Genomic DNA, 26,560 nt, shown 5'->3' with positions numbered 1-26,560 from the left:
TGTATTCAACTAAACTGTAGGGAGGACGCACTGGGTACACATGGTACCGTCTGTGCCTTTATCTAAGTGACTGCTGCGTTTATCAGATGTTAAGCTATCAATTAGCTTTTTAGCATATTCCTTATTTTTTTATCTGATATATATCTATTTAGAGACTGACCAGAACTAACAGGGATCATTTCCTGGTCAGAAAAAGTGCTGCAGCCGATCAATGGATTCAGTAGTCACATGTGTAAGAATGAAGTGTCACTGAAGAGCCTGAGGCCAGAGAACAGGCAGTTGGAGTTAACAGGTTTTCCTTTGATAACTACCATTACCAGCAGGTTACCTGATTCGGGGAGGATGCATTTTCTTTGCTCTGCTCAGTATTTTGGGTTCCCTTCTTAGTTTCCCCTTTCCGTGCTAAAAGTTCTGCTCTTTTTTGCCTGAGATATTCTGCACGTTCTTGGAGTTGTTCCTTCTCTGCCTGCGACAAGCTCTGCGGACAAAATTTTACATGCTTTATATTTATTTTGATTAATATCTCCAATAGACAATTAAGTCAATATCGAGCGGAGGCTTCTTTTCTCATCCGTATCATCAGGGGACACAGGTTTGACCATGGGTATAGCTGCTGCCACTAGGAGGCGGACACAAAGCACAAAAGTGGCAGCTCCTTCCTTCAGCTATACCCTTCCTACAGGGACTAAGCTAACACAGTTTTAGCTTAGTATCCGTAGGAGGCAGACCTCCCTGCTTTGCAGGTCTGCTGATCTTTTTTATTTTCTTTTTCTTTCTTTTAGCTGGGCTGCAGGCAGCCTCCACTGCCTGCGTTCCTACCCAGGAGAGGGGAGTCCAGAAGACTCGTTCCCAGTCTCCAGAAGAAAAAGGAGGACCAGAGGTTCCCAAAGCCTCTGTATCCCGCCAGCTTTCGGGTCACCAAGTCTGGCCAACACTAAGTCCCCGCTGTTACCGGTGTAGCAACCCTCCCCAAGGGGTAGCACAACAAAGGTGGTGACCCGGCTGGAGCCAGGGGATCAGAGAATGCCAGAAGGGTGAGTATTCTCTCGGTCCCCAAGGCCCCCTTTCTCCTCCCCCTTCTCAGGTTACTTCATGTGTGAATGTCTCCCACCGAGGCCTGCTTACTTTCACCTGAGACCTCAGACCTAGAAATCTAGACATATCTAGACATCATCGACCGGCTGGAGTTTTTCCTTCAGGCGGTCCCGTCGCTCGACCAACATGTTTCCCTAACCACCAGGATTTTGATTCCTCTCTTTCAAAGGAGTGGAATTTCCCTGACAGACATTTTTCTTTGCCTAAACACTTAAGACATCTTATACCCCTTTCCAGAAGATTTGACAAAGAAGTGGTCGTCCTCTCCTATTGTGGACCTCTTCCGTATCCCGCTTGGCTAAACATACCACCCTGCCTATGGCAGATGGGGCTTCCTTTTCCGACCACAGGGATAAAAAAAATTTGAACCTTTTGCAAAGTCATCCTTTGAAGCAGTGGGCACAGCACTGAGTCCAGTTTTTCCCTCTACATGGGTGAGCAAAGCTATGGGTGAGTGGGCAAACAAGCTATGCCAGGGCCTCTCCTCTGGGGACCACTCGGGGGAACTTTCTGATTTTGCCCTGCAGCTCTCCCAAGACAGTTTGTGAAGCCTCTCTAGACGCGTCCAGACTTAGGGACCGCACGACAGCTCTCTTGGTGGCTATTCGCCATACCCTTTGGCTCTCCTGCTGGGCGGCAGATATATTGTCTCAAAACGAGCCTTGACGGCCCTCCTCTTTGCTGGCAGTAGACTTTTTGGCAAACGCCTCGATTAAATCATATCCGACGCTACAGGTGGTAAGAGCACTCATTTACCACAGAACAGGGCGCGCTCCAACAGGTCGAAAAAGCGTAGGCCTCTTTTTCGCCCCTTTCAGAGTATTTCCAGCCCCAAGCGGCCAGCCGACAAGGCTACCCTGGATCAGAAGGGCAAGCCTTCCGTCAAACCTCGCCCTTCCTGGCGAGGTTTGACGAAAGGCTTGCCCTTCTGATCCAGGGTAGCCTTGTCGGCTGGCCGCTTGGGGCTGGAAAAACTCTGAAAGGGGCGAAAAAGAGGCCTATTTCCAAGTCCTATACCCCAAGACTTCCTTGGCATGACGGGCGGCTTTCAACGCTCCCCAACCGGGTGGGCGGCCACCTTAATCTGTTCCGTCGTGTCTGGCGGGCTTACTTCTCGGATGCCTGGGTGAGAGAAGTCATCTCAGAGGGTTTCAAGCTGGAGTTCAGCTCCACCCCGATTTTTCCGCTCATCTCCCTGACCTCTCCCTCCGCCGCCTATTAGCTTTTTCAGGCTATTTCCACCTTTCAGCAGCAGGGAGTGATCGTCCCGGTTCCTGCTCAAGACCATTTTCGCAGGTTTTACTCCAATCTCTTTGTGGCTCCCAAAAAGGAAGGTACATTCCGTCCCATCCTGGACCTGAAAGCCCTAAACCGCTTTCTTCTCCTCCACTGTTTCCAGATGGAGTCCTTGAGATCGGTCATCGCGTCCATGGAACCGGGGGAATACCTGGCCTCGATAGACATCAAGGACGCTTACCTCCATGTCCCCATTTGCATCAGTCACCAGACATTTCTCCGATTTTCTCTACCAGTTTGTGGCTGTCCCGTTCGGTCTGGCCACAGCTCCCAGAGTCTTTACAAAGGTTCTGGCCTCAGTCACAGCTCTGCTCCATGCCAGGGGAATAGTAGCGATTCCATACTTGGACAATATCCTGATAAAGGGTCCGGCATTCTGCGCAACGGCAGACAGCCTGGAACAATTCAGATGGGTTCTGAACCGGCCAAAGTCATGTCTCCATCCATCTCAGCGGCTGACTTTTCTGGGCATGTTGTTATTTGACACCTTTCAGGTATTCTTGCCCCTGGAGAAGCTATCCACTCTCCAGCTTCAGATTCTTCTCTTGTTGTGGCCCCGTCTGCCCATTAGTCTCTGCATGAGGGTTCTGGGTCACATGGTCTCCGCCTTCGAGACATATGCCCTATGTTCCATACCAGGACTCTTCAGCGAGACATTCTAACCCATTGGGACCGATCCCCAGCCTCCCTGGATCGGCTTGTACGCCTCCCTGCTCCGACCCGCAGGTAGTGGTTGAGACGTCGGGCCGCTCTTTCCTTCCCCTCCTTCAGATATGCAGGGTGGCTACCTGGTCGTCTTTGCACACCTTTTCAAAGAGTACACACCTTTGCGTCTTCTGAATCTTCTCTGGGGTGTAGAGTTTTGCAGACAGCGGTTCTCTGATTGGCTGGAGGGTTTCTTCATTTATAACTCACCCTTGGGACTGCTCTGTAACGTCCCATGGTCAAGCCTGTGTCCCCCAATGATACGGATGAGAAAAATAGATTTTTGTACACACCGTAAAATCTGTTTCTCTTCTGTATATTGGGGGGGGGGACACAGCTCCCACCCAATCTCTCTTTTTACGGGCCTCTTTGTGGCCTGCCTGGTTCTGGGTTTGTTCATGGTTGGTTTTCCTGTTTTTTTCTTGCTTCTCCTACTGCTTTTGCACAAACTGTTTTAGCTTAGTCCCTGTAGGAAGTGTAAGCTGAGGGGAGGAGATCACACTTTTGTGCTTAGTGTCTGCCTCCTAGTGGCAGCAGCTATACCCATGGTCAAGCTGGTATCCCCCAATGAACGGAAGAGAAACAGATTTTACGGTAACTACAAAAATCAAATTATTTCTAGCCATCATGGATGACAATGTCGAGTGCAGCCACTTGTAGGTTTTCCAACTTCCTAGATGTTAATGGAAAATTGGCCCATCTCCTCTAAGAAACCTCTACCTTCTGCAATCCTTATAAAAAAAAAAAAAAGCAAACTACTTACAGTTAAAGCGCCCTGTATGCCTGCTTCTTTCCTGGCTTGCTCCATCCAGGCCTCAGCAGCTTCTGTGCTACTAAGCTCTTTCAATCTTGCAGACAGTTGTTTGTATGGAAGTTCCTCCTCTTTCAAGGACGGCTTGATGCTTTGAAGAGGTTTGACTTGTTCAGGGGCTAAGGAGAACAATGAGCACATAGTACAAAGTGACACTGGAAACTTAAAAATATCAAACCTAAAAATTGCATGTTTAATTAAAATGGTTTTTCAAGATTTTTATACTGATGACCTATCCCTTGGCTAGGTCACAAGTATCTGATTGGTGCAGGTCTGCCACCCGGGACCCCTGCCGATCAGCTGTTTTGAGAAGGCTCCAGCACTCCTGTGAGCATCGCACCATACATAGCACAGCGGCTGTGTTTGGTATTGTGCTCAACCCCATTCACTTGAATGGGGCTGAGCTTCTAGGCCACGTGACACAAACGTGTCGTCACTTGGCCTAGGAAAAGCTGAGAGAAGGCCACGGCGCTCACAGGAGTGCCGATGCCTTCTCAAACAGCTGATCGGCAGGGGTCCCGGGTGTCGGACCCTCACCAATCAGATACTGATGACCTGTACAGGGGATAGGTCATCAGTATAAAGATCTCGAAAAACCCTTTAAGTTCAAATCAAACACTTCACAGACAAAAATAATACAAATGTAAGAGGATTTTGGAATATGTTCTATAGTTGCCAATAATTTGTCATGTAATGGGAGGCTAATCCCGCTGCTAGGTTTCTTTCTCGATGTTAAGGAGGTTGGCCCACACACAACATTTGTTACCTGTTCACAAGGTCATAAGAATAGGGGTCTAGGTTCCCAATTTGAAAATAGCAGCGGTCACACATGCACAATACATCATAATTTAAAGTCTACCGGACCAACAAACACCCAAGCACTGACCCCTGTACAAATTTAATGGAGTAGCATCATGCATGTGTGACATTGCTCCTTTCAAACAGGGAACACAAGACCCCCATTCTCATGATCAATGGGGGCCCTAGTGGTCGGACTACCAGCAATCATACAATTATCAAGCATCCTGTGGATAGGCCATAAATGTTGTTTGTGGGTAGTGATGGACGAACATCGGCCGGGACGGCTCGCGATCAAATGTTCGCGAACCGCAAGTTCGCGGTGGGCCCCATTCACTTTAATAGCAGGCGAACCTGAAAAACAGGTCAGGTCAGATTTGCAGCCAGCAAACACTTACTAGAACTACACAAATAGTCCAACAACATGGACAGCGATATACCAGAGGGAGATCATTGGCAAAAATTCCCACAAAAAATATGTATTTTAATCAGGGGCCATTTTTATGCGTCTTAAAAGAGAAAATCTCAAAAATGTGCCCTGCTGGAGCCTAGAAAAATGTTATTTCCTATCGGTTTGATGTATACAAATGTGCAGCACTCCACGTTTTTGTATCCTGCAGAGTCTATTTAAAAAAATACATACGTTAACGTAAAATTTTTTTCTACCATAGAACTGTATGGTGAACGGACACCACTGTACGACATCAGTCTGAGGTTTCTGTTAACGCATACATTTTTGGTATGCATTAAATGGATGGCAAAAATAGGATGTGAACCCAGCCCTAGTGTCAGAATAAGCACCAGTACACAGCGGAGCAGCGTGGCGGAGAGGGGAGGCCACCATGTACTGACAGAGCGCTACCTGGTCCTGGTGGTCAGGGATGAGGACTGTGTTTCCCAAGGATCATTTTCTACTGGGAAATACAGGGCACAGTATAATACAGTAGAATCTATATAATATAAAGATATTAGCCCTACCCCTGAATAATAATACAATTAGGTGATCATTTATTATATAGAAATATGTCTATGTTAGGCGTATTTCTGACACAGATTGTGGCGCAAAGGTGCTTAGCCCCACAATCTGCATATTTTTCCCGCTCATGCCAGGTCTAAAAAAGGATGGCGTGGGCAGAGAAAGGGATACAGTTATGGCCATCCAGATATTGGATACCACCGCCATACATTGACCGGATAACACCTCTGTACAGTGACAGGATGACACTGCCATACCGTGACCGGATATAAGGGAATAAGAAGGCACAGTACAGGGAATGACTAGGGGCACTGCACAGGGTGTGGTAAGAGGGCACAATGCAGGGTATAAGGGGGCACATTACGGGGTGAAGGGACAGTACAGGGTGGGGGGCACAGTTACATGACCCTGTGATATTAGAAGGTCCTTATGGTGAATGCGGTTCATACGCCACCATAATGAGAGGCAGAGGAGTGAGACAAGGGTGTGATTATGTGACTAGAGATAAAAAAAAAAAAAAAATTTAACTGTCGGCCAGTACAGGCCCCAAAAATTAGCCAATAGGCATTCACCTGACAGCAAAGAATTTGGGATTCTGTGGCTGGAGGTACATTAGGCGGTCACAGGATAAATATGTCAATGTCGGCCAGTACAGGCCCCAAAAATTAGGCATTCAACGGACATAAAAGGCCTTTTATGCCGCTGTATTTACCTAAGACAGGGACCATGATTTGTTCTGTGTGGTGGCGGATATTTGTGGGCTGACATGAGGAAATTCAATCAAACATGGTCGACTCGTCACATGTGTTGAATTCCTCCGAGATCCATGCCTCATTCATTTTAAGAAATGTGAGGTAGTCCACACTGTTGTGAGCTAGGCGAGTGCGCTTATTGGTCACGATCCCCCCTGCTGCGCTGAACGTCCTTTCAGACAGGACACCGGATGAGGGGCAAGCCAACAGTTCTTTAGCAAATTGTGCCAGCTCTGGCCACAGGTCAAGCCTCACACCCAGTAGTCCAGGGGTTCATCTCTTCTCAGAGCGTCCACATCGGCCGTTAACCCGATGTAGTCGGACACCTGTCAGTCTAGGCGTTCCCTGAGGCTGGATCCGGAGGATACAAGGAGTAATAAGCAGGTGGCTCACTCTGATTTGTCACGATAGGTGCACAGGTTCAAAAAACACCCCTAGGTTCTGGTAGATATAGTAAAATAGGATAGAACCGGCACTCAAACAGTTCGGAATACACGTGGGATTCAAATAAAATTATTTATTAAACAATCAAAGTTGTGTCCTGTGTGCACCAGGATAAAATTCTAAAAATCACATAAAACGTATATACAGCTTATATATAAGCCAGAGATAGATATCTCTAGTATATCAAGTTCTGACTGCTGGCTGCAGCAGGCTGCATCCGTGTCCCTCCTGTCAGGTAGGGCTATTGGATCGCAGTCGTCTGCAAGGCAAACAGAAACCGATATTTACTGTGCTACAAATAAATCCAATAATAATTATCTGGTACAAATGTAATATAGGCCAGAGATGGATATCTCTAATGTATCAAGTTCTGACTGCTGACCGCAGCAGGCTGCATCCGTGTCCCTCCTATCAGGTAGGGCTATTGGATCACAGTCGTCCGCAAGGCAAACAGAAGCTGACAAATACTGTGTTGCAAATAAATCCAATAATAGTTATCTGATACAAAAGTATCAACACTTTATGTTCTCATATAAAAGCCACACAGTCCTAAATGTATCAATTGAGATCTTGTGACATCTTCTGGAATACAAAATATTGAATGGTCTAGGATAAGGTGTTATTTTAGACCGAGAGCAGATTATCCATCATCTATGGCGGTATCGCAGTCTCAGTACGTTGAATATATAGAGTTAGTTATCCAGCACGTTTCGAATCTCAGTGCTGATACCGCTTTTCTTGTAGCGGTTCGGTATATTTCCACTTATGTTTAATGTTACTCACTGCGTCCTCTATGGGCTCACTCAGGTATGCGGAAGGACTTCTGCCGTGGCGTCCCACGCTTCAGCCTTTCTCCGCTACGCTTGTCCCGGGTCCGGTCTTTGCTAGGATCCCGTCTCAACTCTCGTGAGAAACCTGGATTGCCTACTGCGCTTGCGTGAGTCTCCCAACACTCCGTTTATCTTTCGTGGGTAAGTGGATATCGTCTCCGTCCTTTAGTACATGGCCATGTACCGCTGATATATTTTTCTCACAGGTAATACGCCCAGACGCGTTTCGAGATACCTTATCTCTTCCTCAGTGGGTATGACCTGTGAATGTTAGTCTCGTGTCTTATATATTCTTTTCTCAATTAGCTGATTGAGTACACCTGTTTCGAAGTTTCTGTAGGGGAGTGAACCTCTTTGCTTTTCATTAACCTATTCTTTACCATATAGTTCTATTTTTAAAAATCCTCTTTCAAAAGAAGGTTATAATACTTCCAGATATCTTATAATACATATATATGCACTTATAATAGCCATATATTCGAATATTTAAAAATAATAAATAATTACACAAGTTTATTACACAATATTTAAAACATGAATATAGATGTGAATATAAAAATAATAGTATGTCGATCCCGACATATACCATTAATATTATAAAATATATTGGCAGACATTTGACGTCCTATAATCCAGGGGGATATCTTTCTATCAATCTTCTAGAATGAAAAACAGTCTACATGTTCCATTATATGTATGCCAGGTCTCTAATTTTGAGGTATAACTATCCACAGTCATCTCGTCAGAGATCTGTTGCATGTCAGTGCTATGGGTTTGTATCGTACACTGTCCTCTTGAGGGCCGATTACCTCAACTTTAAACTGCTGTGACAGCCTTAACAATTTTCTTTCATATATATTTTTCTTTTGCCGTAGCTATTTTCTTAATTTCAATATAATTTGTATATGCAACTAATCCGCAATTTTTATACATATCGCGTTTTAGTTGCGGTTTTTTTCTGCGTTTTTTTCATATGTGTTTTTTTTTTTTTTTTTTGGGATGCGTTTTTTTGAGAAAAATTATAAAATAAATAAATCCATTAGTTATCTTCTTTCAATATATTAGATATTTTTACTTCTTTTTACTTCTATATTCTATTTTAATTTTTCTATTTTTCTATTTTTCTCATTATCCAGATCTTTATTAGCTTTCCAACCTATTTTGTTATTTTTTATTATTATCTATCCTTCTAAAGGGAAATTTCAACCTAACAGTTTAAATAAAGCCCAAAATTTCCAAATCTGAATTTAACCCAGCAGGGAGAAGGCTGCCAAAATCGTAAATTCTTCTGGACTCAGCCCGCGACATCTTCATAATGTGATTACCTCCCCTCCAGTGTACATCCACCTTCTCCAGGGCCATAAAAGAGAAGCCCCTGGGGTCACTATTATGTGACACTTTAAAGTGTTTGGATAGAGAGTGGTTTTCGTATCCTTTTCTGATATTATTTAGATGTTCCGTAATTCTCACTCTCAGGGGTCTCTTGGTTCTGCCAATGTACTGTTTTTGGCAGGGGCACTGGAAAAGGTAGATGACACTGGAGGAGTCACATGTCAGGCAACCCTTAATATCCAGAGAAAATTGATTTTGAGTGGATTGGACCCTATTCGTCTTTTTTGGGAATGTTGAGTTTTTACACCCCGGACACCTCCCACATCTATAGAAACCATCCATATTCAGCCATTTTTGAAGTGTGGGATGTCTCTTTTTTCTTTTGATTCTTTATTGAAGGTGCTATTTTTATACTTAAATTGGGTGCCTTAGTAAAAGTGATTAGTGGAGAAGTGTGTAACACAGGTCCAATGACCTTGTCCCTTAATAAAAAGTGCCAATGTTGATTGATAATGTGACGTATTTGTTTGAATTGTGAATTGTAGGGTAAAATTAATCTTAATTCACCCTCCTTCTTTGTGTTTTTGTGAGTGTTTGGCTGAAAAAAGGTCTCTCTCTCTGTTCCTCTAATTTTCACTAGAGCATCTGTAAGGACTTTTTCGGGGTACCCTTTACATTCGAATTGTTCTTTCATTTTCAGGGCCTCAATTTCAAAATCAGCTTCCTCGGTACAGTTTCGCTTTATACGGCGAAACTGGCCAGAGGGAATATTCAACAGCCACTGAGGTAAGTGACAGCTCATAAATGGAATAAAGCTATTCTTTGCTGTTGGTTTATAATAAGTGCTGCACTTATATTTCTCATCACGCTGTACAATCTGGATGTCCAGGAACTCTATAGATGTTTCCTTGATTTTGGACAGAAAAATCAAATTTTTATCATTATGATTCAGGGCCTCTAAGAATTCTTGCAGTTGGCTCTCATCTTTTGTCCATATAAATAAAACATCATCTATGTAGCGACGCCATAGGGCCAGGTCCGTCCCCAGTTTGGGGGTGATGATTTCGTGCTCCCACTGTGCCAAAAACAAATTAGCATAACTGGGGGCGAACCTGGTCCCCATGGCCGTCCCACATAGCTGTAAATAATGGTCGCCTTCAAAATAAAAATGGTTATGATGAAGTATGAATTGGATTCCTTCCATCAGGAATTCAATCTGCTTGGTACATAGGGTCCCGTCCATTTCTAGTTGTAGTTTAACTGCTGCTATACCTTGGTCGTGTCTTATACTGGTATAGAGAGACTGGACATCCAATGTCCCTATAATCCAACCTGGTTCTACATCAAGACCTTCCAACGTCCCAATTATATCTGTGGTATCTCGAATGTATGACCCCGTCTTCCTCACCACAGGCTGTAATAATGTATCAATATACTGGGAGAGGTTTGAGGTCAATGACCCTATCCCAGATATTATGGGACGTCCAGGTGGTTGTTCTAAGTTTTTGTGGATTTTGGGCAGGCAGTAGAAGACTGGAAGTCTTCCCTGCGTGCCCAAAATAAAATTACGTTCCTGATCTGACAATATCTTATCCCTTACTCCTTCATCACAATATTTTGTAAGGCTTTTATTAAATTCTTGTCTTGGATCCACTTTTAGTTTCTTGTATGTTGTGATGTCTCCCAGTTGTCTGAGGCATTCATCAACATACTGAGTGGTATTCATGACCACTATAGCCCCCCCCTTGTCTGCGGGGCGTATTGTGATATTTTCCTGTTTCTGCAATTCTTTAATGGCCCGAATTTCCCCCCCTGTTAGGTTATTTCTCTGGCTATTCCTCTCCTTAATTTTTCTCAGATCGTTCTCAACTGATCTTTGGAATGTTGCCATATCATGACCAATCTCATTTCTTGGAAATTTTCGTGATTTGTTCTTCAAGTTGGTATGTTGTATTCTACCCCTACTCTCATTTCCGTCTTGTATTGGAGGTTCCATTGTTATAGGTTTTTTTTGGAAATATTTCCTCAAACATAGCTTCCTCATAAATTTTTGAAGACCTATATAGGTATCAAATTTATTGAGTTTGGATGTGGGTGCGAATTTCAGTCCTTTATCTAGAAGTCTCATCTGTGTATTCGTGAGTGCTGTGGAACTTATATTTACTATGGAATCCAGTGCAGTTGCTAATATCTCCTTCTGTCTCTCCCCCTTCCTCCTCTGTCCTCTTCTTGTCTTTCTTTCTCTGATTTTGTGTATTGGTGTTGGTGATGGTGTCCCCTGTATGGTCGTTTGTATGATTGTTGATGATATATTGGAGATGGATTCCGCTGTCTCAGATTGTATGAGTGGCCTGGTGGAGTTTGACGTGCATGGTTCCTTATTGGTGTCTGTGGGTATTGATTTGGTTTTGGTGAAGGTGATCTGTGTCTTATCCGTGGTTTGTGATGTGGTGGAGTCCTGTCTAAAAAATACTTGTCTTGTAAGGTTTCATATCTATTATGTGTTGGTATATTGTAACCTTCCTGACTGTAGATGTTATTTAGCCGCCCCTCCACTTCTCTCTTGTACATATGGTTCTCTCTCTATGTTTGATACCTCCACTTGTGTCTGTTGAGAATCAAAGTGAGGTTTAGGGTAGTTCTTATATTTCTTTGTTTTTTTGTTCATTATTTCCAATTCTGTCCTATCAAGGCCTTTACATAATTTTTCTTCCCATTCCTGAAATACGCTGTCTTTGGGGAATTTTTCAAGCAGCTGTTTATATTTCGCTATTTCAAGGTTTAAATTTTCCAATATTTCCATTCTTCTTTTTATTATTAAGTGTATTAATGAAATGGAGTGTGAAAATAATAGGCTCTCCCATTCTTTGTTAAAAGGTTCACAGCAAAGATCTTGTGCTGGAGTTTTATTGAGCATCAGCCCTCTAGGGATTTTCCCTTGTTCTATAAATTGTCTCAGTGATCGTACCTCCCAATATTGACGTAGCTGTTTTTGTAATAGATATTCTAATTCCTTAAATGTTCCCACTATTGTGGGTTTGTTGGAATGTTCATTATTAGTATTTCCCTTAAAATTATAGGCTTCGGCCGTCTGTCGTTTTAATTCCACGTGATTCCAAAAGTCCATGACTAAATCAGAGGGGCTCTGACTGCTTAGATAGGGGTATAAAGCAATATACAAGGAGTAATAAGCAGGTGGCTCACTCTGATTTGTCACGATAGGTGCACAGGTTCAAAAAACACCTCTAGGTTCTGGTAGATATAGTAAAATAGGATAGAACCGGCACTCAAACAGTTCGGAATACACGTGGGATTCAAATAAAATTATTTATTAAACAATCAAAGTTGTGTCCGGGATCGACATACTATTATTTTTATATTCACATCTATATTCATGTTTTAAATATTGTGTAATAAACTTGTGTAATTATTTATTATTTTTAAATATTCGAATATATGGCTATTATAAGTGCATATATATGTATTATAAGATATCTGGAAGTATTATAACCTTCTTTTGAAAGAGGATTTTTAAAAATAGAACTATATGGTAAAGAATAGGTTAATGAAAAGCAAAGAGGTTCACTTCCCTACAGAAACTTCGAAACAGGTGTACTCAATCAGCTAATTGAGAAAAGAATATATAAGACACGAGACTAACATTCACAGGTCATACCCACTGAGGAAGAGATAAGGTATCTCGAAACGCGTCTGGGCGTATTACCTGTGAGAAAAATATATCAGCGGTACATGGCCATGTACTAAAGGACGGAGACGATATCCACTTACCCACGAAAGATAAACGGAGTGTTGGGAGACTCACACAAGCGCAGTAGGCAATCCAGGTTTCTCACGAGAGTTGAGACGGGATCCTAGCAAAGACCGGACCCGGGACAAGCGTAGCGGAGAAAGGCTGAAGCGTGGGACGCCACGGCAGAAGTCCTTCCGCATACCTGAGTGAGCCCATAGAGGACGCAGTGAGTAACATTAAACATAAGAGGAAATATACCGAACCGCTACAAGAAAAGCGGTATCAGCACTGAGATTCGAAACGTGCTGGATAACTAACTCTATATATTCAACGTACTGAGAATGCGATACCGCCATAGATGATGGATAATCTGCTCTCGGTCTAAAATAACACCTTATCCTAGACCATTCAATATTTTGTATTCCAGAAGATGTCACAAGATCTCAATTGATACATTTAGGACTGTGTGGCTTTTATATGAGAACATAAAGTGTTGATACTTTTGTATCAGATAACTATTATTGGATTTATTTGCAACACAGTATTTGTCAGCTTCTGTTTGCCTTGCGGACGACTGTGATCCAATAGCCCTACCTGATAGGAGGGACACGGATGCAGCCTGCTGCGGTCAGCAGTCAGAACTTGATACATTAGAGATATCCATCTCTGGCCTATATTACATTTGTACCAGATAATTATTATTGGATTTATTTGTAGCACAGTAAATATCGGTTTCTGTTTGCCTTGCAGACGACTGCGATCCAATAGCCCTACCTGACAGGAGGGACACGGATGCAGCCTGCTGCAGCCAGCAGTCAGAACTTGATATACTAGAGATATCTATCTCTGGCTTATATATAAGCTGTATATACGTTTTATGTGATTTTTAGAATTTTATCCTGGTGCACACAGGACACAACTTTGATTGTTTAATAAATAATTTTATTTGAATCCCACGTGTATTCCGAACTGTTTGAGTGCCGTTCTATCCTATTTTACTGGATCCGGAGGATGGCGGTCGATGGGTTGGCTGCAAGAATGATCTCATATCCGAAGTGACCAACACATCTTCAAACCGCTCTCTTCTTGCATGCGCTGTTGGATTGGTACCCGCAACTGTTTCTCTGCGAGTGGAAATTCCTCTGCCAGCGCCCTCAAAAGAAGAATGCAGCATTTCTCGAAGCAAGGCCTGGAAGTGCTGCATTCTGACAGCCCTCTGTGATCGTGATAACATTTCCGTCATTTTGTGTTTGTACCGGGGGTCTAAGTACGCTGCCACCCAGTACTGGTCCTTGCCCATTATGCTTTTTATACGGGGTCCCTCTTTAAACACTGAGCATTAAGGCCCCCATTTGCACTAAACTGGAAGCGGTGGAGTGGCCTGGCTCCTGCTCATCATCCAGGATGATGTCGTCCTCGTTCTCATCCCCCCAGCCACGGACAACATCAGGGATCCCAGAAACGTTTAAAGCATGCTCTTCTTGCTCCTCCTCCTCCTCCTCATCTTCCTGCTCCTCGACGGCTTGATCAATGACACAACGCAAGGCACGCTCCATAAAAAAGGCATAAGGTACGATGTCACCGATGGTGCCCTGGCTTCGACTGACCAGTTTGGTGATCTCATCAAATGGCTGCAGAAGTCTGCATGCGTCGCGCATGAGCAGCCACTGGCGCGGTGAAAAAAAAGAAAAATCTCCCCAGAACCTGTCCTGCCGCAGAGTTTGCAAGACGTCCTGGGGTATTTGGCAACAAATCGCAGCAGGACTAAGTTCAGGACGTGTGCCATTTTTCCCTGTTTCAGCGCGCTCAGCAGATTGGCACCGTTGTCGCACACCACTTTACCAACTGTCAAATTGAGCGGGGTTAGCCACTGATCGGCCTGTGACCGCAAAGCTGAAAGGAGTGCAGGACAGGTGTGGCTCTTGGCTTCCAGGCACAACAGACGCAGAACAGCATGGCAACGTCTCACATGGCACGTCGAATAGGTTCTGGGGAACTTGGGGGCGCAGCAGAAGAGACGGTAGCAGCGGAAAAGGAGGAGTCAGGCGAGGAGGAGAGGGAGGATGGAGTAGGAGGAGGAGAAGAAGAGACAGGCCTGCATGCAATCCATGGCGGTAACACCAAATCTACACGGGTGCCACGGGTTGCATGCTTGACGGCCGTCAGAAGGTTCACACAGTGGGCAGTAAAAGTTATGTACCTTCCCTGCCCGTGTTTGCTAGACCACGTGTCTGTGGTCAGATGTATCTTGGCACAGACACTGTGCCAGAAATACATTCACTTGCCACTGAACGTGGCCATATATCTCTGGGATGCAATTCTGGGAGAAATATTTCCTTCCGGGGACCTTCTATTGCGGTGTTCATATGTCCACAAATTTTCTAAAGGCCTCCGAGTCCACCAGTTTATATGGCAGTAGTTGGCGGGCTAGCAGTTCTGACAAGCCAGCGGTCAGCCGTTGGGCAAGAGGGTTATCCGGCGTCATCATCTTTTTTCGCTCTAACATTTGGGGCAAGGAAGCCTGCCTTTTGTCAACTAAACGCGACGACAACACGGTGGAAGGTGGAGTGGAGGAGAGAGGAGAAGAAGAAGAGGCAGGACAGGGAGCGCCGGGAGTGTGGCTTTGTGGGTTCCGACGGTGTTGCTCCCACTGGGCTCGATGATGGGAGGCCAGGTGCCTTCTTAAGGCGGTCATCCCTAGGTAAGTGTTGAGCTTACCGCGACTTATGCGTTGACAGCATAGGCTGCAGATGGCAACACCATTGTCAGCAGCGGACACGTTAAAAAAAAAAAAGCCCACACTGCAGAGCCATGTGCCGGTGTCCTGGGAGCGCCAGATGTGACCGTGCATGGTGGATGGCTCGTTCCAAATACATTAGCAGTCTGTTTTTTGCCTCCTGTGCACTGCAAGTTCTGCCTGCTTCTCCTCCCTATCTGCTGCTCCGTCTCTCCCTCTGAACTCCCCTCCTCTTCCTCTCTTGTGGGCACCCACGTGACGTCATCGACACGTCATCATTGGATTCGTCACCTTCACCACCTCTGACAGAGATCTTGGAGCAGGCAGCAACAGCGGGGACCACCCTCCTTGGGCTGATCTGGGTACTGTCGTCAGACTGCTGGGTGGCAACCGTTGATACCTCCTCTTCCTGATCCGATGCCAATAATGGCTGCGCATCGGTAAGGTCTTGTATTGGATGGGAAAATAATTCCTCTGACTTGAGTGGAGGGGATATGGTGGTGGTGTCTTTGGGGGTGCACACAGCAGAGAGTTAAGAGGGTGCAGATAGAGAGGATGAGGAGGGTGCAGAAGCGGGAGACTGAGTGAGCCACTCAACCAAGTCTGGTGCATCCTTTGACGTAATCGCACGCACCTTCTGCAACTTCCCACTTAGGCTGCGGCCTGGTGCACCTGCCCGACCCCTGCAGAATGGCCTGCCTCTTCCTCTGCCTGTCATTTTCAAAATGACCCTGTGACAAAAGTCCCTATAGAAGAGCAGTATTTGTGGAAGAAGGTATATCAAACCCCTGCCTCTGTTTTTTTGGGGGGCAACTGGTAAATCACACTGGTAGAAATTATTTCTTCAAATAGTGTTTTTCACTCGGTGTAGATGCGGTAACGCAGCAAAACCGCTAACAAATGCTGCGCTACCTAAATGCCCTATATAGAAAGTATATTATTGGTATATAACACCGCTGCCTCAATCAGTTTTTTTGGGGGGCAACTGGTTAATCACACGAGTAGAAATTATTGGTTCCAATAGTGTTTGGCACTCTGTGTGGCTGAAGTATCGCATCAGAACCGCACACTACTGCTGCACAATAGAAAGTATATTATAGTGCATTTGTATGTTAGAAAGTATATTATAAGTATATTACTCCCCTCAGTATGTCACACCTATCGATAGCACACCTATACCAGTCCTTAAAAGGACTTTTGTGGCCCTATTAGCTAGCATTTGGTGTCCCTAACAGTCTGTCCCTGCTCCACACAGCAACCTCTCTCTACACTGGCAAAAGACTGAATGTAAAATGGCTGCCAGATCAGGTCTATTTATAAGGTAGGGGGTATGTCCATGTGCTGAAATGTCTCAGTTGGCTGTCCTATACCACCTGATGGATGTGTCATGGGTCAAAGTTCTTCACAATGTAAAAGAAGATGGTGGGCCCGAATATCTCCATATGTTCGCCCGTTCGACGAAAAGCGAATGAGCAAAGTTTGCCGCGAAACGACCGCCGGGCGATCCGCAAGGACATCTTTATTTGTGGGCCAGCCCCTTTAAGAAAAAATGACAGATATTTATGCCACAATATAGGCAGTTACTACAAGCAAGTCTATATATTTCATACATCTGCACAGGGACAGGAATGGAGCCCGTAAATAACGCTAGTAAAAAAACATAGGAGTACACCCCTTTAACCAAGATAAATTATTCTAAATGTGACCGACAACCACTCCTCTATTCAGTTATTGTACAAATTAACTTGCTGAACTCAGCATGGATTTTAGTTTAGGGCAAATCATTTAAAAGTGTACCCATAAAAAAAAAAATCTTTGATTTGTCATAATGACATATCAAAGGTTTTGATTGGTGGGGGTCTGGGCGTTTGGGCCCTCACCAATCGTTAACCCTTTGAGGACCAAGGGACGTATTTCGCCCATCTTTTTAATTGCCTGTATCATCTGATTAAGAACTTAAAATACTTTTTTTTTTTTTTTTTTTTTTTTGAGTCAAAATATTAGTTATTAACAAATGGATCTAGCTTTTTGCCAGTTATTTCATGAAATGGCTTAGTTACAACAACTGAAGTGTACGAACTTTAAAAAATTTTTTTTTATAATAATTGGCTTCTTTTGGCGTTCCATAAAAAGTGACCTAAATAGTCAGATGTTATTGGATCATCTGATATTTGTTGGTAGACTGGTGTTTGACAACAAATAGTTTTTTGAGAGAATTTTTATCATTTGAACCAATTTGGCTGACAATTTTTTGCTCTGGGACACATATGTCCCTATGGTCCTCAACGGACCATACCTTAAAGAAACCTTGACGCTACGCAGAGTTGTTTATCAAATAACTTTGGACAGGTATAGAAGTCATTCGGCCTGTGCTTTATCTGAGCTCTGTGGAACTTTAGGGACCGTCGATAATGCTAGTTACTGTACAGTTTTACCTCTTGGAACTCAACAGCAACTGATAAAACGGTCATTCAGCATGACACTAGATGTACACAGGCATACAGCTAATGCTATGCTAAGCAATAGCAGTGTTAGAAAGTAAAAGATAATTTGTACAGAAGATAATGTGCTACACTCCCTTCTGTAACCATTTGAGAAGAAGGGAAGGGGGAGTGAGGAGATGCAGCACAAAGCCATCAGTGGAAAAGGTCTGTTTGTTGGTCCCATTGCTGTATGATTGAAGTGTGCTGTACAGGAGACATTTTCATTACACAAGTATTATTACCTAATTACAGCAGTACATCAGGAGGCAGCTTGAGGAAAGCATTCACTTCTTCAGCTACATGAAGTGGCAGAGTCACTGCCGTAACCCATTTTATTCGCTATTGTTCATCTGTTCTTAGCAAGGCCTCAAACACGATGGCACGGCGTGAACGCTTGTTTACAATACGGGAAGAGGATATACAATGGCTGTTGTTTGCCGACCACAGTGATGAAGTGGACCTCACTCTTGATGACGAAGATCAGAGTTTCTTGCTTGAAGCTGTTGACAGCGTTACCCAGGAAGTGATCATAGAGCATCCTGATCCTTCATCATCAACTGAACTCAGCTCTAGCACAAACCTAGCTTGTACAGCTCTACCTGTCAAACCTTTGGTGTTCTATGGCTTACCGAAACGTAAATGTACACTCCAAACTTCAGCAGCGAACTCCGAAGAAGGAGAGCAACTGCCTCTGCCAAAAAAGTTGCCATCTAGTTCAAAAACTCAGTCAGTGATCACTGGTTTTGGCTTTAGGTGGAAAAGGGGAGCAACTAAAGTCATAACAAACACTAGTGAATAGGACTATGGACAAGTGAACTTGAAATTAGATGACTCTGCAGATATTGATGCTGTTGAAGTCTTTGAACAAGCATCTGATTTCAGCACTTTATTCTCACTAGTTGTGGAGCAAAGTGAGCTTTATATGAAACCGAAGGGCATTCCATTCCAGACAAATGCAGATGAGCTTCGAGCCTTCTTTGGAATAGGTCTTGTTATCATGTTCTGCCATCGATCAGAGACTATTGGTCTACTCATCCAGATCTTCAGGTACCATTTATAGCAAATCCAAAGACAATGAGTCGTGCTCGATTTGAAGCAATTCGCTCTGCTTTGCACTTTGCAAATAATGAGGACATGTTACCTAGAACTCATCCCCAGTGTGATAGAGCTTTTAAAGTTAGTCCATTGATTGAGCACTTCAATCGATGCTTCCAGGCTGCGAGAACTCCAAGCAAGCAACAGTCGATTGATGAGCACATGATAAAACATCATGAAGCAGTACATCAGAAACCAGCCTGTGAAATGGGGATTCAAGCTATGGTGCAGATGTGATGCCATCTCAGGCTATTTTTTTTTTTATCAGTTTGACATCTATACTGGATGAAAAACAGACACAGAACAAGGTCTTGGAGAGAGTGTCATTGTTATGCTGACAAAACAACTAGAACAGCTATGCTGTCAGGTTTTGAGCGACAATGTTTTTTAATTCACCACTGCTGCAATACGAGATGTTGCAGAAGAAGATCTACCTTTGTGGCACAGTTCGTGTGGACAGGAAAAATATGCCCAAAAACTTGATAGCTGACAAAGAAATGAAACGAGGAGATGTGAATACTATGAGTGCAAATGGCGTCTCATGTGTAAAATGGATGGACAATGGATCAGTGACACGGTTGTCAAAATTCCTTACATGCAAAAAGGATGATATGACGCATGTGCGGAGAAGGCAGGCAGGATGTGCAGAAAAGCTGCATATTCCATGTCCAACCATTGCTACTATTTACAAAAGTACATGGGGGGTGTGGACCTGATCGATCAGAAGAAAGTGTCCTATGAGACAGACCAGAAGTCAAAAATAAAGTTTTATTTGAGGATTTTCTTTGACCTCCTAGATATTGCTGTAAACAACAGTCACTGCATTTATATACAAGCAAATGAAGAGAGGCACCCAGAGTACAAAGCGATTACACCACTGGAATATCGGCAGATGATAGCAAGGAGTCTGGTGGGTGGATACTCCAACAGACAAAGAAAAGCTCCGTCAGCGCCAGTCAGAAGTTCACGAAGTGTCCTTCCAGCACCAAAGCCGAAACATTCCATAATTAGAAGCGATAGACGCAAACAATGTGCCAAACGTGGGAATGAAAATCGCACAGACAGCCTCTGCGACACATGTATCGTGCACCTTTGTTACACAAAGACACGCAACTGCTTTGCTGACTATCATAGCCTGAACTGTTAGGCTATCACATATTGAGATTTTGCATTTTGAGACAGTGACAGTACCTTGACACATACGTTTTTGTACATAAATACATGTTATTGTTAAAATTGTTTCGAGCAAGTATCTGAATAAATGTCAAAATAGTTTAAGAGTAGCAGCATTTGACTCAATTTATTATGAAATCAAACTAGGGTGGTGTACTGGATATACGCCTATATATACAATCAAGCAAATAATGTGGGAATAGGCGCTAAAACAAAATAATAATATTATCTTTATTATATGTACGGTTAAAATAAAGGGTATCACCCGTCAGTGTAACAGTCAGCACTGACTAATACTAAGTATGTGAGAAGGAAATAATGTCTCCAAACAGCGCCACCATCTGGAGCACTAGAACAGTCTCACAGACTAACCAACACGTAAAGGGGCTCGATACACCACAGGGTACAAGGTATTTGACCCAGGGTGAGGACTATAATCAAGGGGATGTCTGGTGTCAGGAATTCACCAACCAACACTCCAAACAGCGAGAGCCAGCGCGCAGACTCTCACTGCACTAGAATAGTCACAGGTGCAGGACTATGGCAGAGCATAAGCCGTCACTCCAATGTTGAATTACGGAGCAAGGATTGCCCTGACATACCCCTAATTGGTAACAGCTCAACGCGTTTCTATGCATTGGGAATGCATTTCATCAGGAGTTATGTGCACCAAACTTAAAACAGAGCCCAAAGCCTCAACTATGATTTTTAGACCGAGGTAGTCGACGGACAGGCAGCAGTAGAATAACCTGCCTAACACCGCATTCCTCTAGTATGAGGTACGGAGCTGTAAATAACAGACTACTGTCCTGCCTGAGCTAGCAGCCTCTAGGTTGAGGCGCAGCGTGCTAGTGTGCATATGAATCGGCGCTGTAATGGCCGGATTGGCTGTGAGACTGAGGCGTGTCTAGCAGGGCGGGGTTTCACCCTGTAAATTTCGGCGTTCTGTGGGCCGCTTTGCGGCCATTACAGCGCCGATTCATATGCACACTAGCACGCTGCGCCTCAACCTAGAGGCTGCTAGCTCAGGCAGGACAGTAGTCTGTTATTTACAGCTCCGTACCTCATACTAGAGGAATGCGGTGTTAGGCAGGTTATTCTACTGCTGCCTGTCCGTCCACTACCTCGGTCTAAAAATCATAGTTGAGGCTTTGGGCTCTGTTTTAAGTTTGGTGCACATAGCTCCTGATGAAATGCATTCCCAATGCATAGAAACGCGTTGAGCTGTTACCAATTAGGGGTATGTCAGGGCAATCCTTGCTCCGTAATTCAACATTGGAGTGACGGCTTATGCTCTGCCATAGTCCTGCACCTGTGACTATTCTAGTGCAGTGAGAGTCTGCGCGCTGACTCTCGCTGTTTGGAGTGTTGGTTGGTGAATTCCTGACACCAGACATCCCCTTGATTATCGTCCTCACCCTGGGTCAAATACCTTGTACCCTGTGGTGTATCGAGCCCCTTTACGTGTTGGTTAGTCTGTGAGACTGTTCTAGTGCTCCAGATGGTGGCGCTGTTTGGAGACATTATTTCCTTCTCACATACTTAGTATTAGTCAGTGCTGACTGTTACACTGACGGGTGATACCCTTTATTTTAACCGTACATATAATAAAGATAATATTATTATTTTGTTTTAGCGCCTATTCCCACATTATTTGCTCAATTTATTATGACCTTCTTTAGAATTCATTGTAAAATAAATTTAAAGTTCCAGAAACAGACAATGCTTGCAACCTCGTCTCCCTTGAGGACCATAGGGACACATTTGTCCCTTGTCATAACTCCTCCCCCAAAAATGACACAAGTGTGGAAATGGTTTTATTTATTGTTCAAATGCATTCTTAAAAAGGGAAAAAAATATATAATTATTTTTATATTGATGACGGTAATCTTATGGTCCTCAAAGGGTTAAAACGATGCAAAAGCCGTGAGAAGTTCACACTATCCAGATGGTTTTGTTAAAAGGAGATTTTGTATAACTTACCAGTAAAATCTCTTTCTCGCTCTTCATTGGGGGACACAGGGGGTATAGCTATGTTCTCTAGGAGGCGTTGACACTAGTAAAAGCTGTTAGCTCCTCCCCTGGCAGCTATACCCCCTCCAGCCTGAAAAGAGAGCTTCAGTTTGTGCATAAGCAGTAGGAGAAGCAAGCCCACCAAAGAAAAAAGGACCCAACAGGGTTCAAACCAGGAACAGCTACAACTGTGGTTTAACAACAATACTGGGTGGGTGTTTGTTCCCCAATGAAGAGCGAGAAAGAGATTTTACTGGTAAGTTATACAAAATCTCCTTATCTCGCCCATATTCATTGGGGGACACAGGAACCGTGGGACGTCCTAAAGCAGTCCACAGGGAGGGGAAAACCACAGACCCCTGGAAGCAAGTGTTCCTGCTGGCATCTAAGAAACTGCCGCCTGCAAAACCACGCGGTCCAAGGTGGTGTCTACCGATGCAGAGTATGCACCTGGTAAAATCTTGTGAATGTGTGTAAGGAGGACAAGGAGCCACCTTACATGATTGTGCAGCCGAAGCGTGATCCCTCCGAGCCCAAGATGCGCCCACCGCCCTGGGGGAGTTAGCCGTGACACCTAAGGGCGGAACCCTGCCCCGGGCGCAGTATGCGTCAGCAAACGCAGACCGAATCCAACGTGCGATTTCCACCTTGGAGGCCGCCAATCCCTTGTGAGGACCCTCCGTAAGACAAAAAAGGGAGTCCGTACAGCGGAAGGGACCGGAGACTGCTAAATAGATCTTCAGAGCAACGACAACGTCCAAATCGTGTAACTCCTGTTCCTTAGGGTATGAAGGAGATGAACACAATGAGGGAAAGAATTTCCTCATTAATATGGAAGTCAGAGACCACCTTCGGAAGAAAAGAAGGGACAGGCCGGAAAACCATTTGTCCCTATGAATAACCAGGAAGGGTTCTCTGGAAGAGAACGCCGCCAACTTGGACACCCATCTAATGGATGTGATAGCAACCAGAAAAAACTACCTTCCAGGACAGGAGTCTGAGTGAACAACCCCCGCAAGGGCTCAGGGGGAAGCCTGGCGCACTGAGAGGACTAATTCAGATCCGAAGGCGTTAAAAGAGGCCGGCACAGAGGAACTGTATGTGCCACTCCCAGAAAGAAGGTTCTTACAGGCCCTAGGGGGCCAGAGGACGCTGGAAAAAGATAGAAAACGCCAACACCTGACCCTGCCAAGAACTAAAGGCCAGACCAAGGTCCAACCCTGATTGAAGGAAGGACAGGACCCTGGGGAGAGAAACAACGAAGTGGGGGAATGTTCCGGTTCCCCAGAAACCAGGAAGACCTCCCGGTCCTGTAATGGATCCCGGACGATGCAGGCTTCCTGGCCTGAATCATAGTGCGGATGACGTCCGCTAAAAAACCTCTTCACGTCAGAACGGTGGTTGCAATAGTCACACCGTCAAACGAAGAGACCTTAAATGCTGATAGAAGACCAGACCCTGAAGAGGGTCGTCTCTGAGCGGCAGCAACCAAGGGACATCTCCTAGAAGGAGAACGAGGTCGTTGTACCACGCCCGACTGGGCCAATCTGGAGCGACTAGGAATGTCGGAATGCCGTCCATGATGATCTTCCGTAGAACCCTGAATAGGAGGGGAAGGAAAAAACATGTAGAGGAGGGAAACTCCTACCAAGGGTAGAGCAGGACGACTACGCCGCATGCTTCTGGATCTCTGGTTCGGGAGAAGGGTAGGAAGCTTCGTGTAGACACAGTAAGCACACCCAGGACCAATGGGAAGGATTCCCTGTAAAAGGGGAATGGAAGGCCACAACGAATACCCCATACAATGCAGACGAGGGAAGGCAGTAACATAGGAGCCACTAAGGCTTGCGGGGTGGCTATGAGCCTTAAAAACTCTACCTGGAAGGGCGCTGAACAGGAGCAACTGCCAAGCTAATGCCAGGGTAGGACCCCCACCTGAGGGGAATGCTTCACTGCAGCAACCACGAACTCGAGCCTTCGCGTAAAATCTGCCCCTGCGGAAGAGAACTGGTTGTAGCAGCTAAACTAGCGTGCCAGCATAAGCACTTTCCCATAAGGAGGAGTGGTGGATAGAGAATACAGAATCAGCGAAAACACACAACTGCAATGGTGTACGCACTACGTATTGATGCGGACAAATTCATGACCGACTGGAACAGTGGAGGCTCATGGAGATGGGAGGTCTCTGGGACACAAGTGTTGCTAGGTAACCCCCTGAAGGCAGAGGAAGTTACAATCCTGCCCAAAACCAGCACCAAAAAGAAGAGGATACAAAGTGGAATAGCCACCGTATCCACTGGCGGTACCCATATGCCACTAGATGAAGAGTACCGGGCACCCGCGGGTACCGACTGGTGCCACGCCCCACGTGCGAAACAAAATAAGGCATCCAGGAAGCCATGCAAGGGGAGTTGTAACGGAACGCCTAGCACCCCGACCGGGTACCTCCGTCGATAGAAGCTCCTAGTGCTTCCAGAGGACTCCAAGCACTCCACTTGACACCGTCAGCGCTGCAGACCCCACGAACCGCCGAAGCTTGGTTGAGGTCTCGCCGTCTCCTACCCACCCTGGACCTACGACAAGGCTCCAGTGGGTGAACCTCTCCTAAATCTAGAGACAGGAACCAGGAGCAAGCTCTTACAAGAGCTTATACTCAGGGGAGTATTATGATATAGCAATCCCCAAGAGTGTAGTTATCCCATCCCCCAAACATGAGCCAAGACTTCATGAAGGTATAAAAACAGGAACTCTTTATTTTAACACACAAGCATTTTATACACATCTTCCAACAAGGTTACCACCCACAGGGTTTTGTAAAAACAGCCAATAACCACATACAATACACTCAGACACTCCCACACAAAATCCTCCCCTCTGCCAGTGATAGAATTACCTCACACTGGGTTGATGCAATCATCACAGGCAGGCGAATACACAATATCCTCTGTCCTGAAGACAACCGAGAAGTAATTCAATTATCTCTCAGGACAAAGGACATCGCCAGTACACACAGAGACAATGGAACAGACCTCCCTACTCAACGTATACAATGTCCCACCCTTTTCAATACACAGACATTTAACATCCCAAAATGGCACGAATTAGACCAGGGTTCAAGTTAGTCCAAGTCCTTTGTGAACAAATGAGGCCTGGCTGATGAGAGGGCCCATAATCCTGGGGCAAGAGGCTAGTAGCCAGGCCCCTCCAAAACCCAGTGGCGAGGTTGGTTTCGCCACAGGAGTCATACTGAATTGCTAGCCCATTACTCCAGCAAAGGAGGGCCACCCGCAAAGGCCACCGAATTCAGTACTAGAAGAATCCGCCACCTGCGAAGAGCTGTACAGTAAGCACCCCATAAAGCAATTACCACTCCCACAGTAGTAGCCAGCGCTTGCCCAGTCAGCGCAAGACTGAGGGGGGAGGCCTGAGACTATCCCGTAGAAGCCATGGTCCAGATGAATTGCGGCATCCCAAGATGCTCCTTATTTCCCCGCTAGTGGAAGGGGGTAATGCAACAGGAAGCACAGTGATGTGCAACACTTCACCTATGGAAAGGAACAGCGTGACAGTCGGGACCGAATCCAATGGTAGTGTAATTACCCTACCTATGGAAGGTGGAATGCATACGCAAGTACTTAAGCCAGTGGAAGTAGAAATACTCCACCTATGAAGGGGGGGGGGGTCGATGCCTACAGCGGAACTAGTGCATATGGCGAGTCCTGTACCCCGTGGGAGTGTAATTACTGCACCTAAGTAAGGCGTAATGCCTACAGCAGATGTTGCAACCAGAGATAATGTAATTGCGCCACCTATGGAAGGGGCTAATACATACGTCAGGTACTGAACCCAGTGAAGATGCAATTCCGCCACCTAAGAAGGGGGAAAAATACATCCGGCACTGAACACCACTGTTATCGTACTCAGTCCACTTAAGGAAGGGGATGGATATAAAGGCGAGTACTGTATCCTGTAGAAGTGCAATGACTCTGCATATGGAAGGAAAGCCTGGACATGTGAGCGCAAGTCTACCACTTAGAACCTCGCCCCTGGCAGTTGTGAACTGCGCAGGAGGGGGCTTATCAACCAAACTACCCAGGTGGTGGAATAAGAAGTCTAGAGGTCCATCCACTGGATTGCGCAGGCAATGTATCATCACCAAACAACCCCGGAGGGTGGATTGGGAAGTTCCAAAGGTCCTCCGCTGAATTGCGCAGGTGGAGAATTATCAACCAAATGACCCGGAAGGGTGGATAGAAGTCCTTTATTGAA

General features: G+C 45.1%; 1 protein-coding gene across 4 annotated transcripts in view; it reads right to left on the bottom strand.

The window, feature by feature from the left end:
- Nucleotides 1-26,560, bottom strand: part of CFAP36 (cilia and flagella associated protein 36) — a 56,128-nt gene that overhangs the window by 7,609 nt on the left and 21,959 nt on the right. For all 4 annotated transcript variants that reach the window (XM_040429704.1, XM_040429706.1, XM_040429703.1 and 1 more), the window contains exons 8-9: nt 3,860-4,026; nt 329-478 (exon numbers count right to left, since the gene is read on the bottom strand). In XM_040429704.1, the coding sequence (XP_040285638.1) occupies nt 329-478; nt 3,860-4,026 (317 nt within the window). The remainder of the gene's footprint in view (nt 1-328; nt 479-3,859; nt 4,027-26,560) is intronic.

The sequence above is a fragment of the Bufo bufo genome, chromosome 4, assembly GCF_905171765.1.
Source record: "Bufo bufo chromosome 4, aBufBuf1.1, whole genome shotgun sequence".
In the NCBI taxonomy this organism is placed as follows: domain Eukaryota; kingdom Metazoa; phylum Chordata; class Amphibia; order Anura; family Bufonidae; genus Bufo; species Bufo bufo.
The sequence above is the reverse complement of the archived record's forward strand: the minus strand, read 5'-3'. Positions and strand labels throughout refer to the sequence as shown.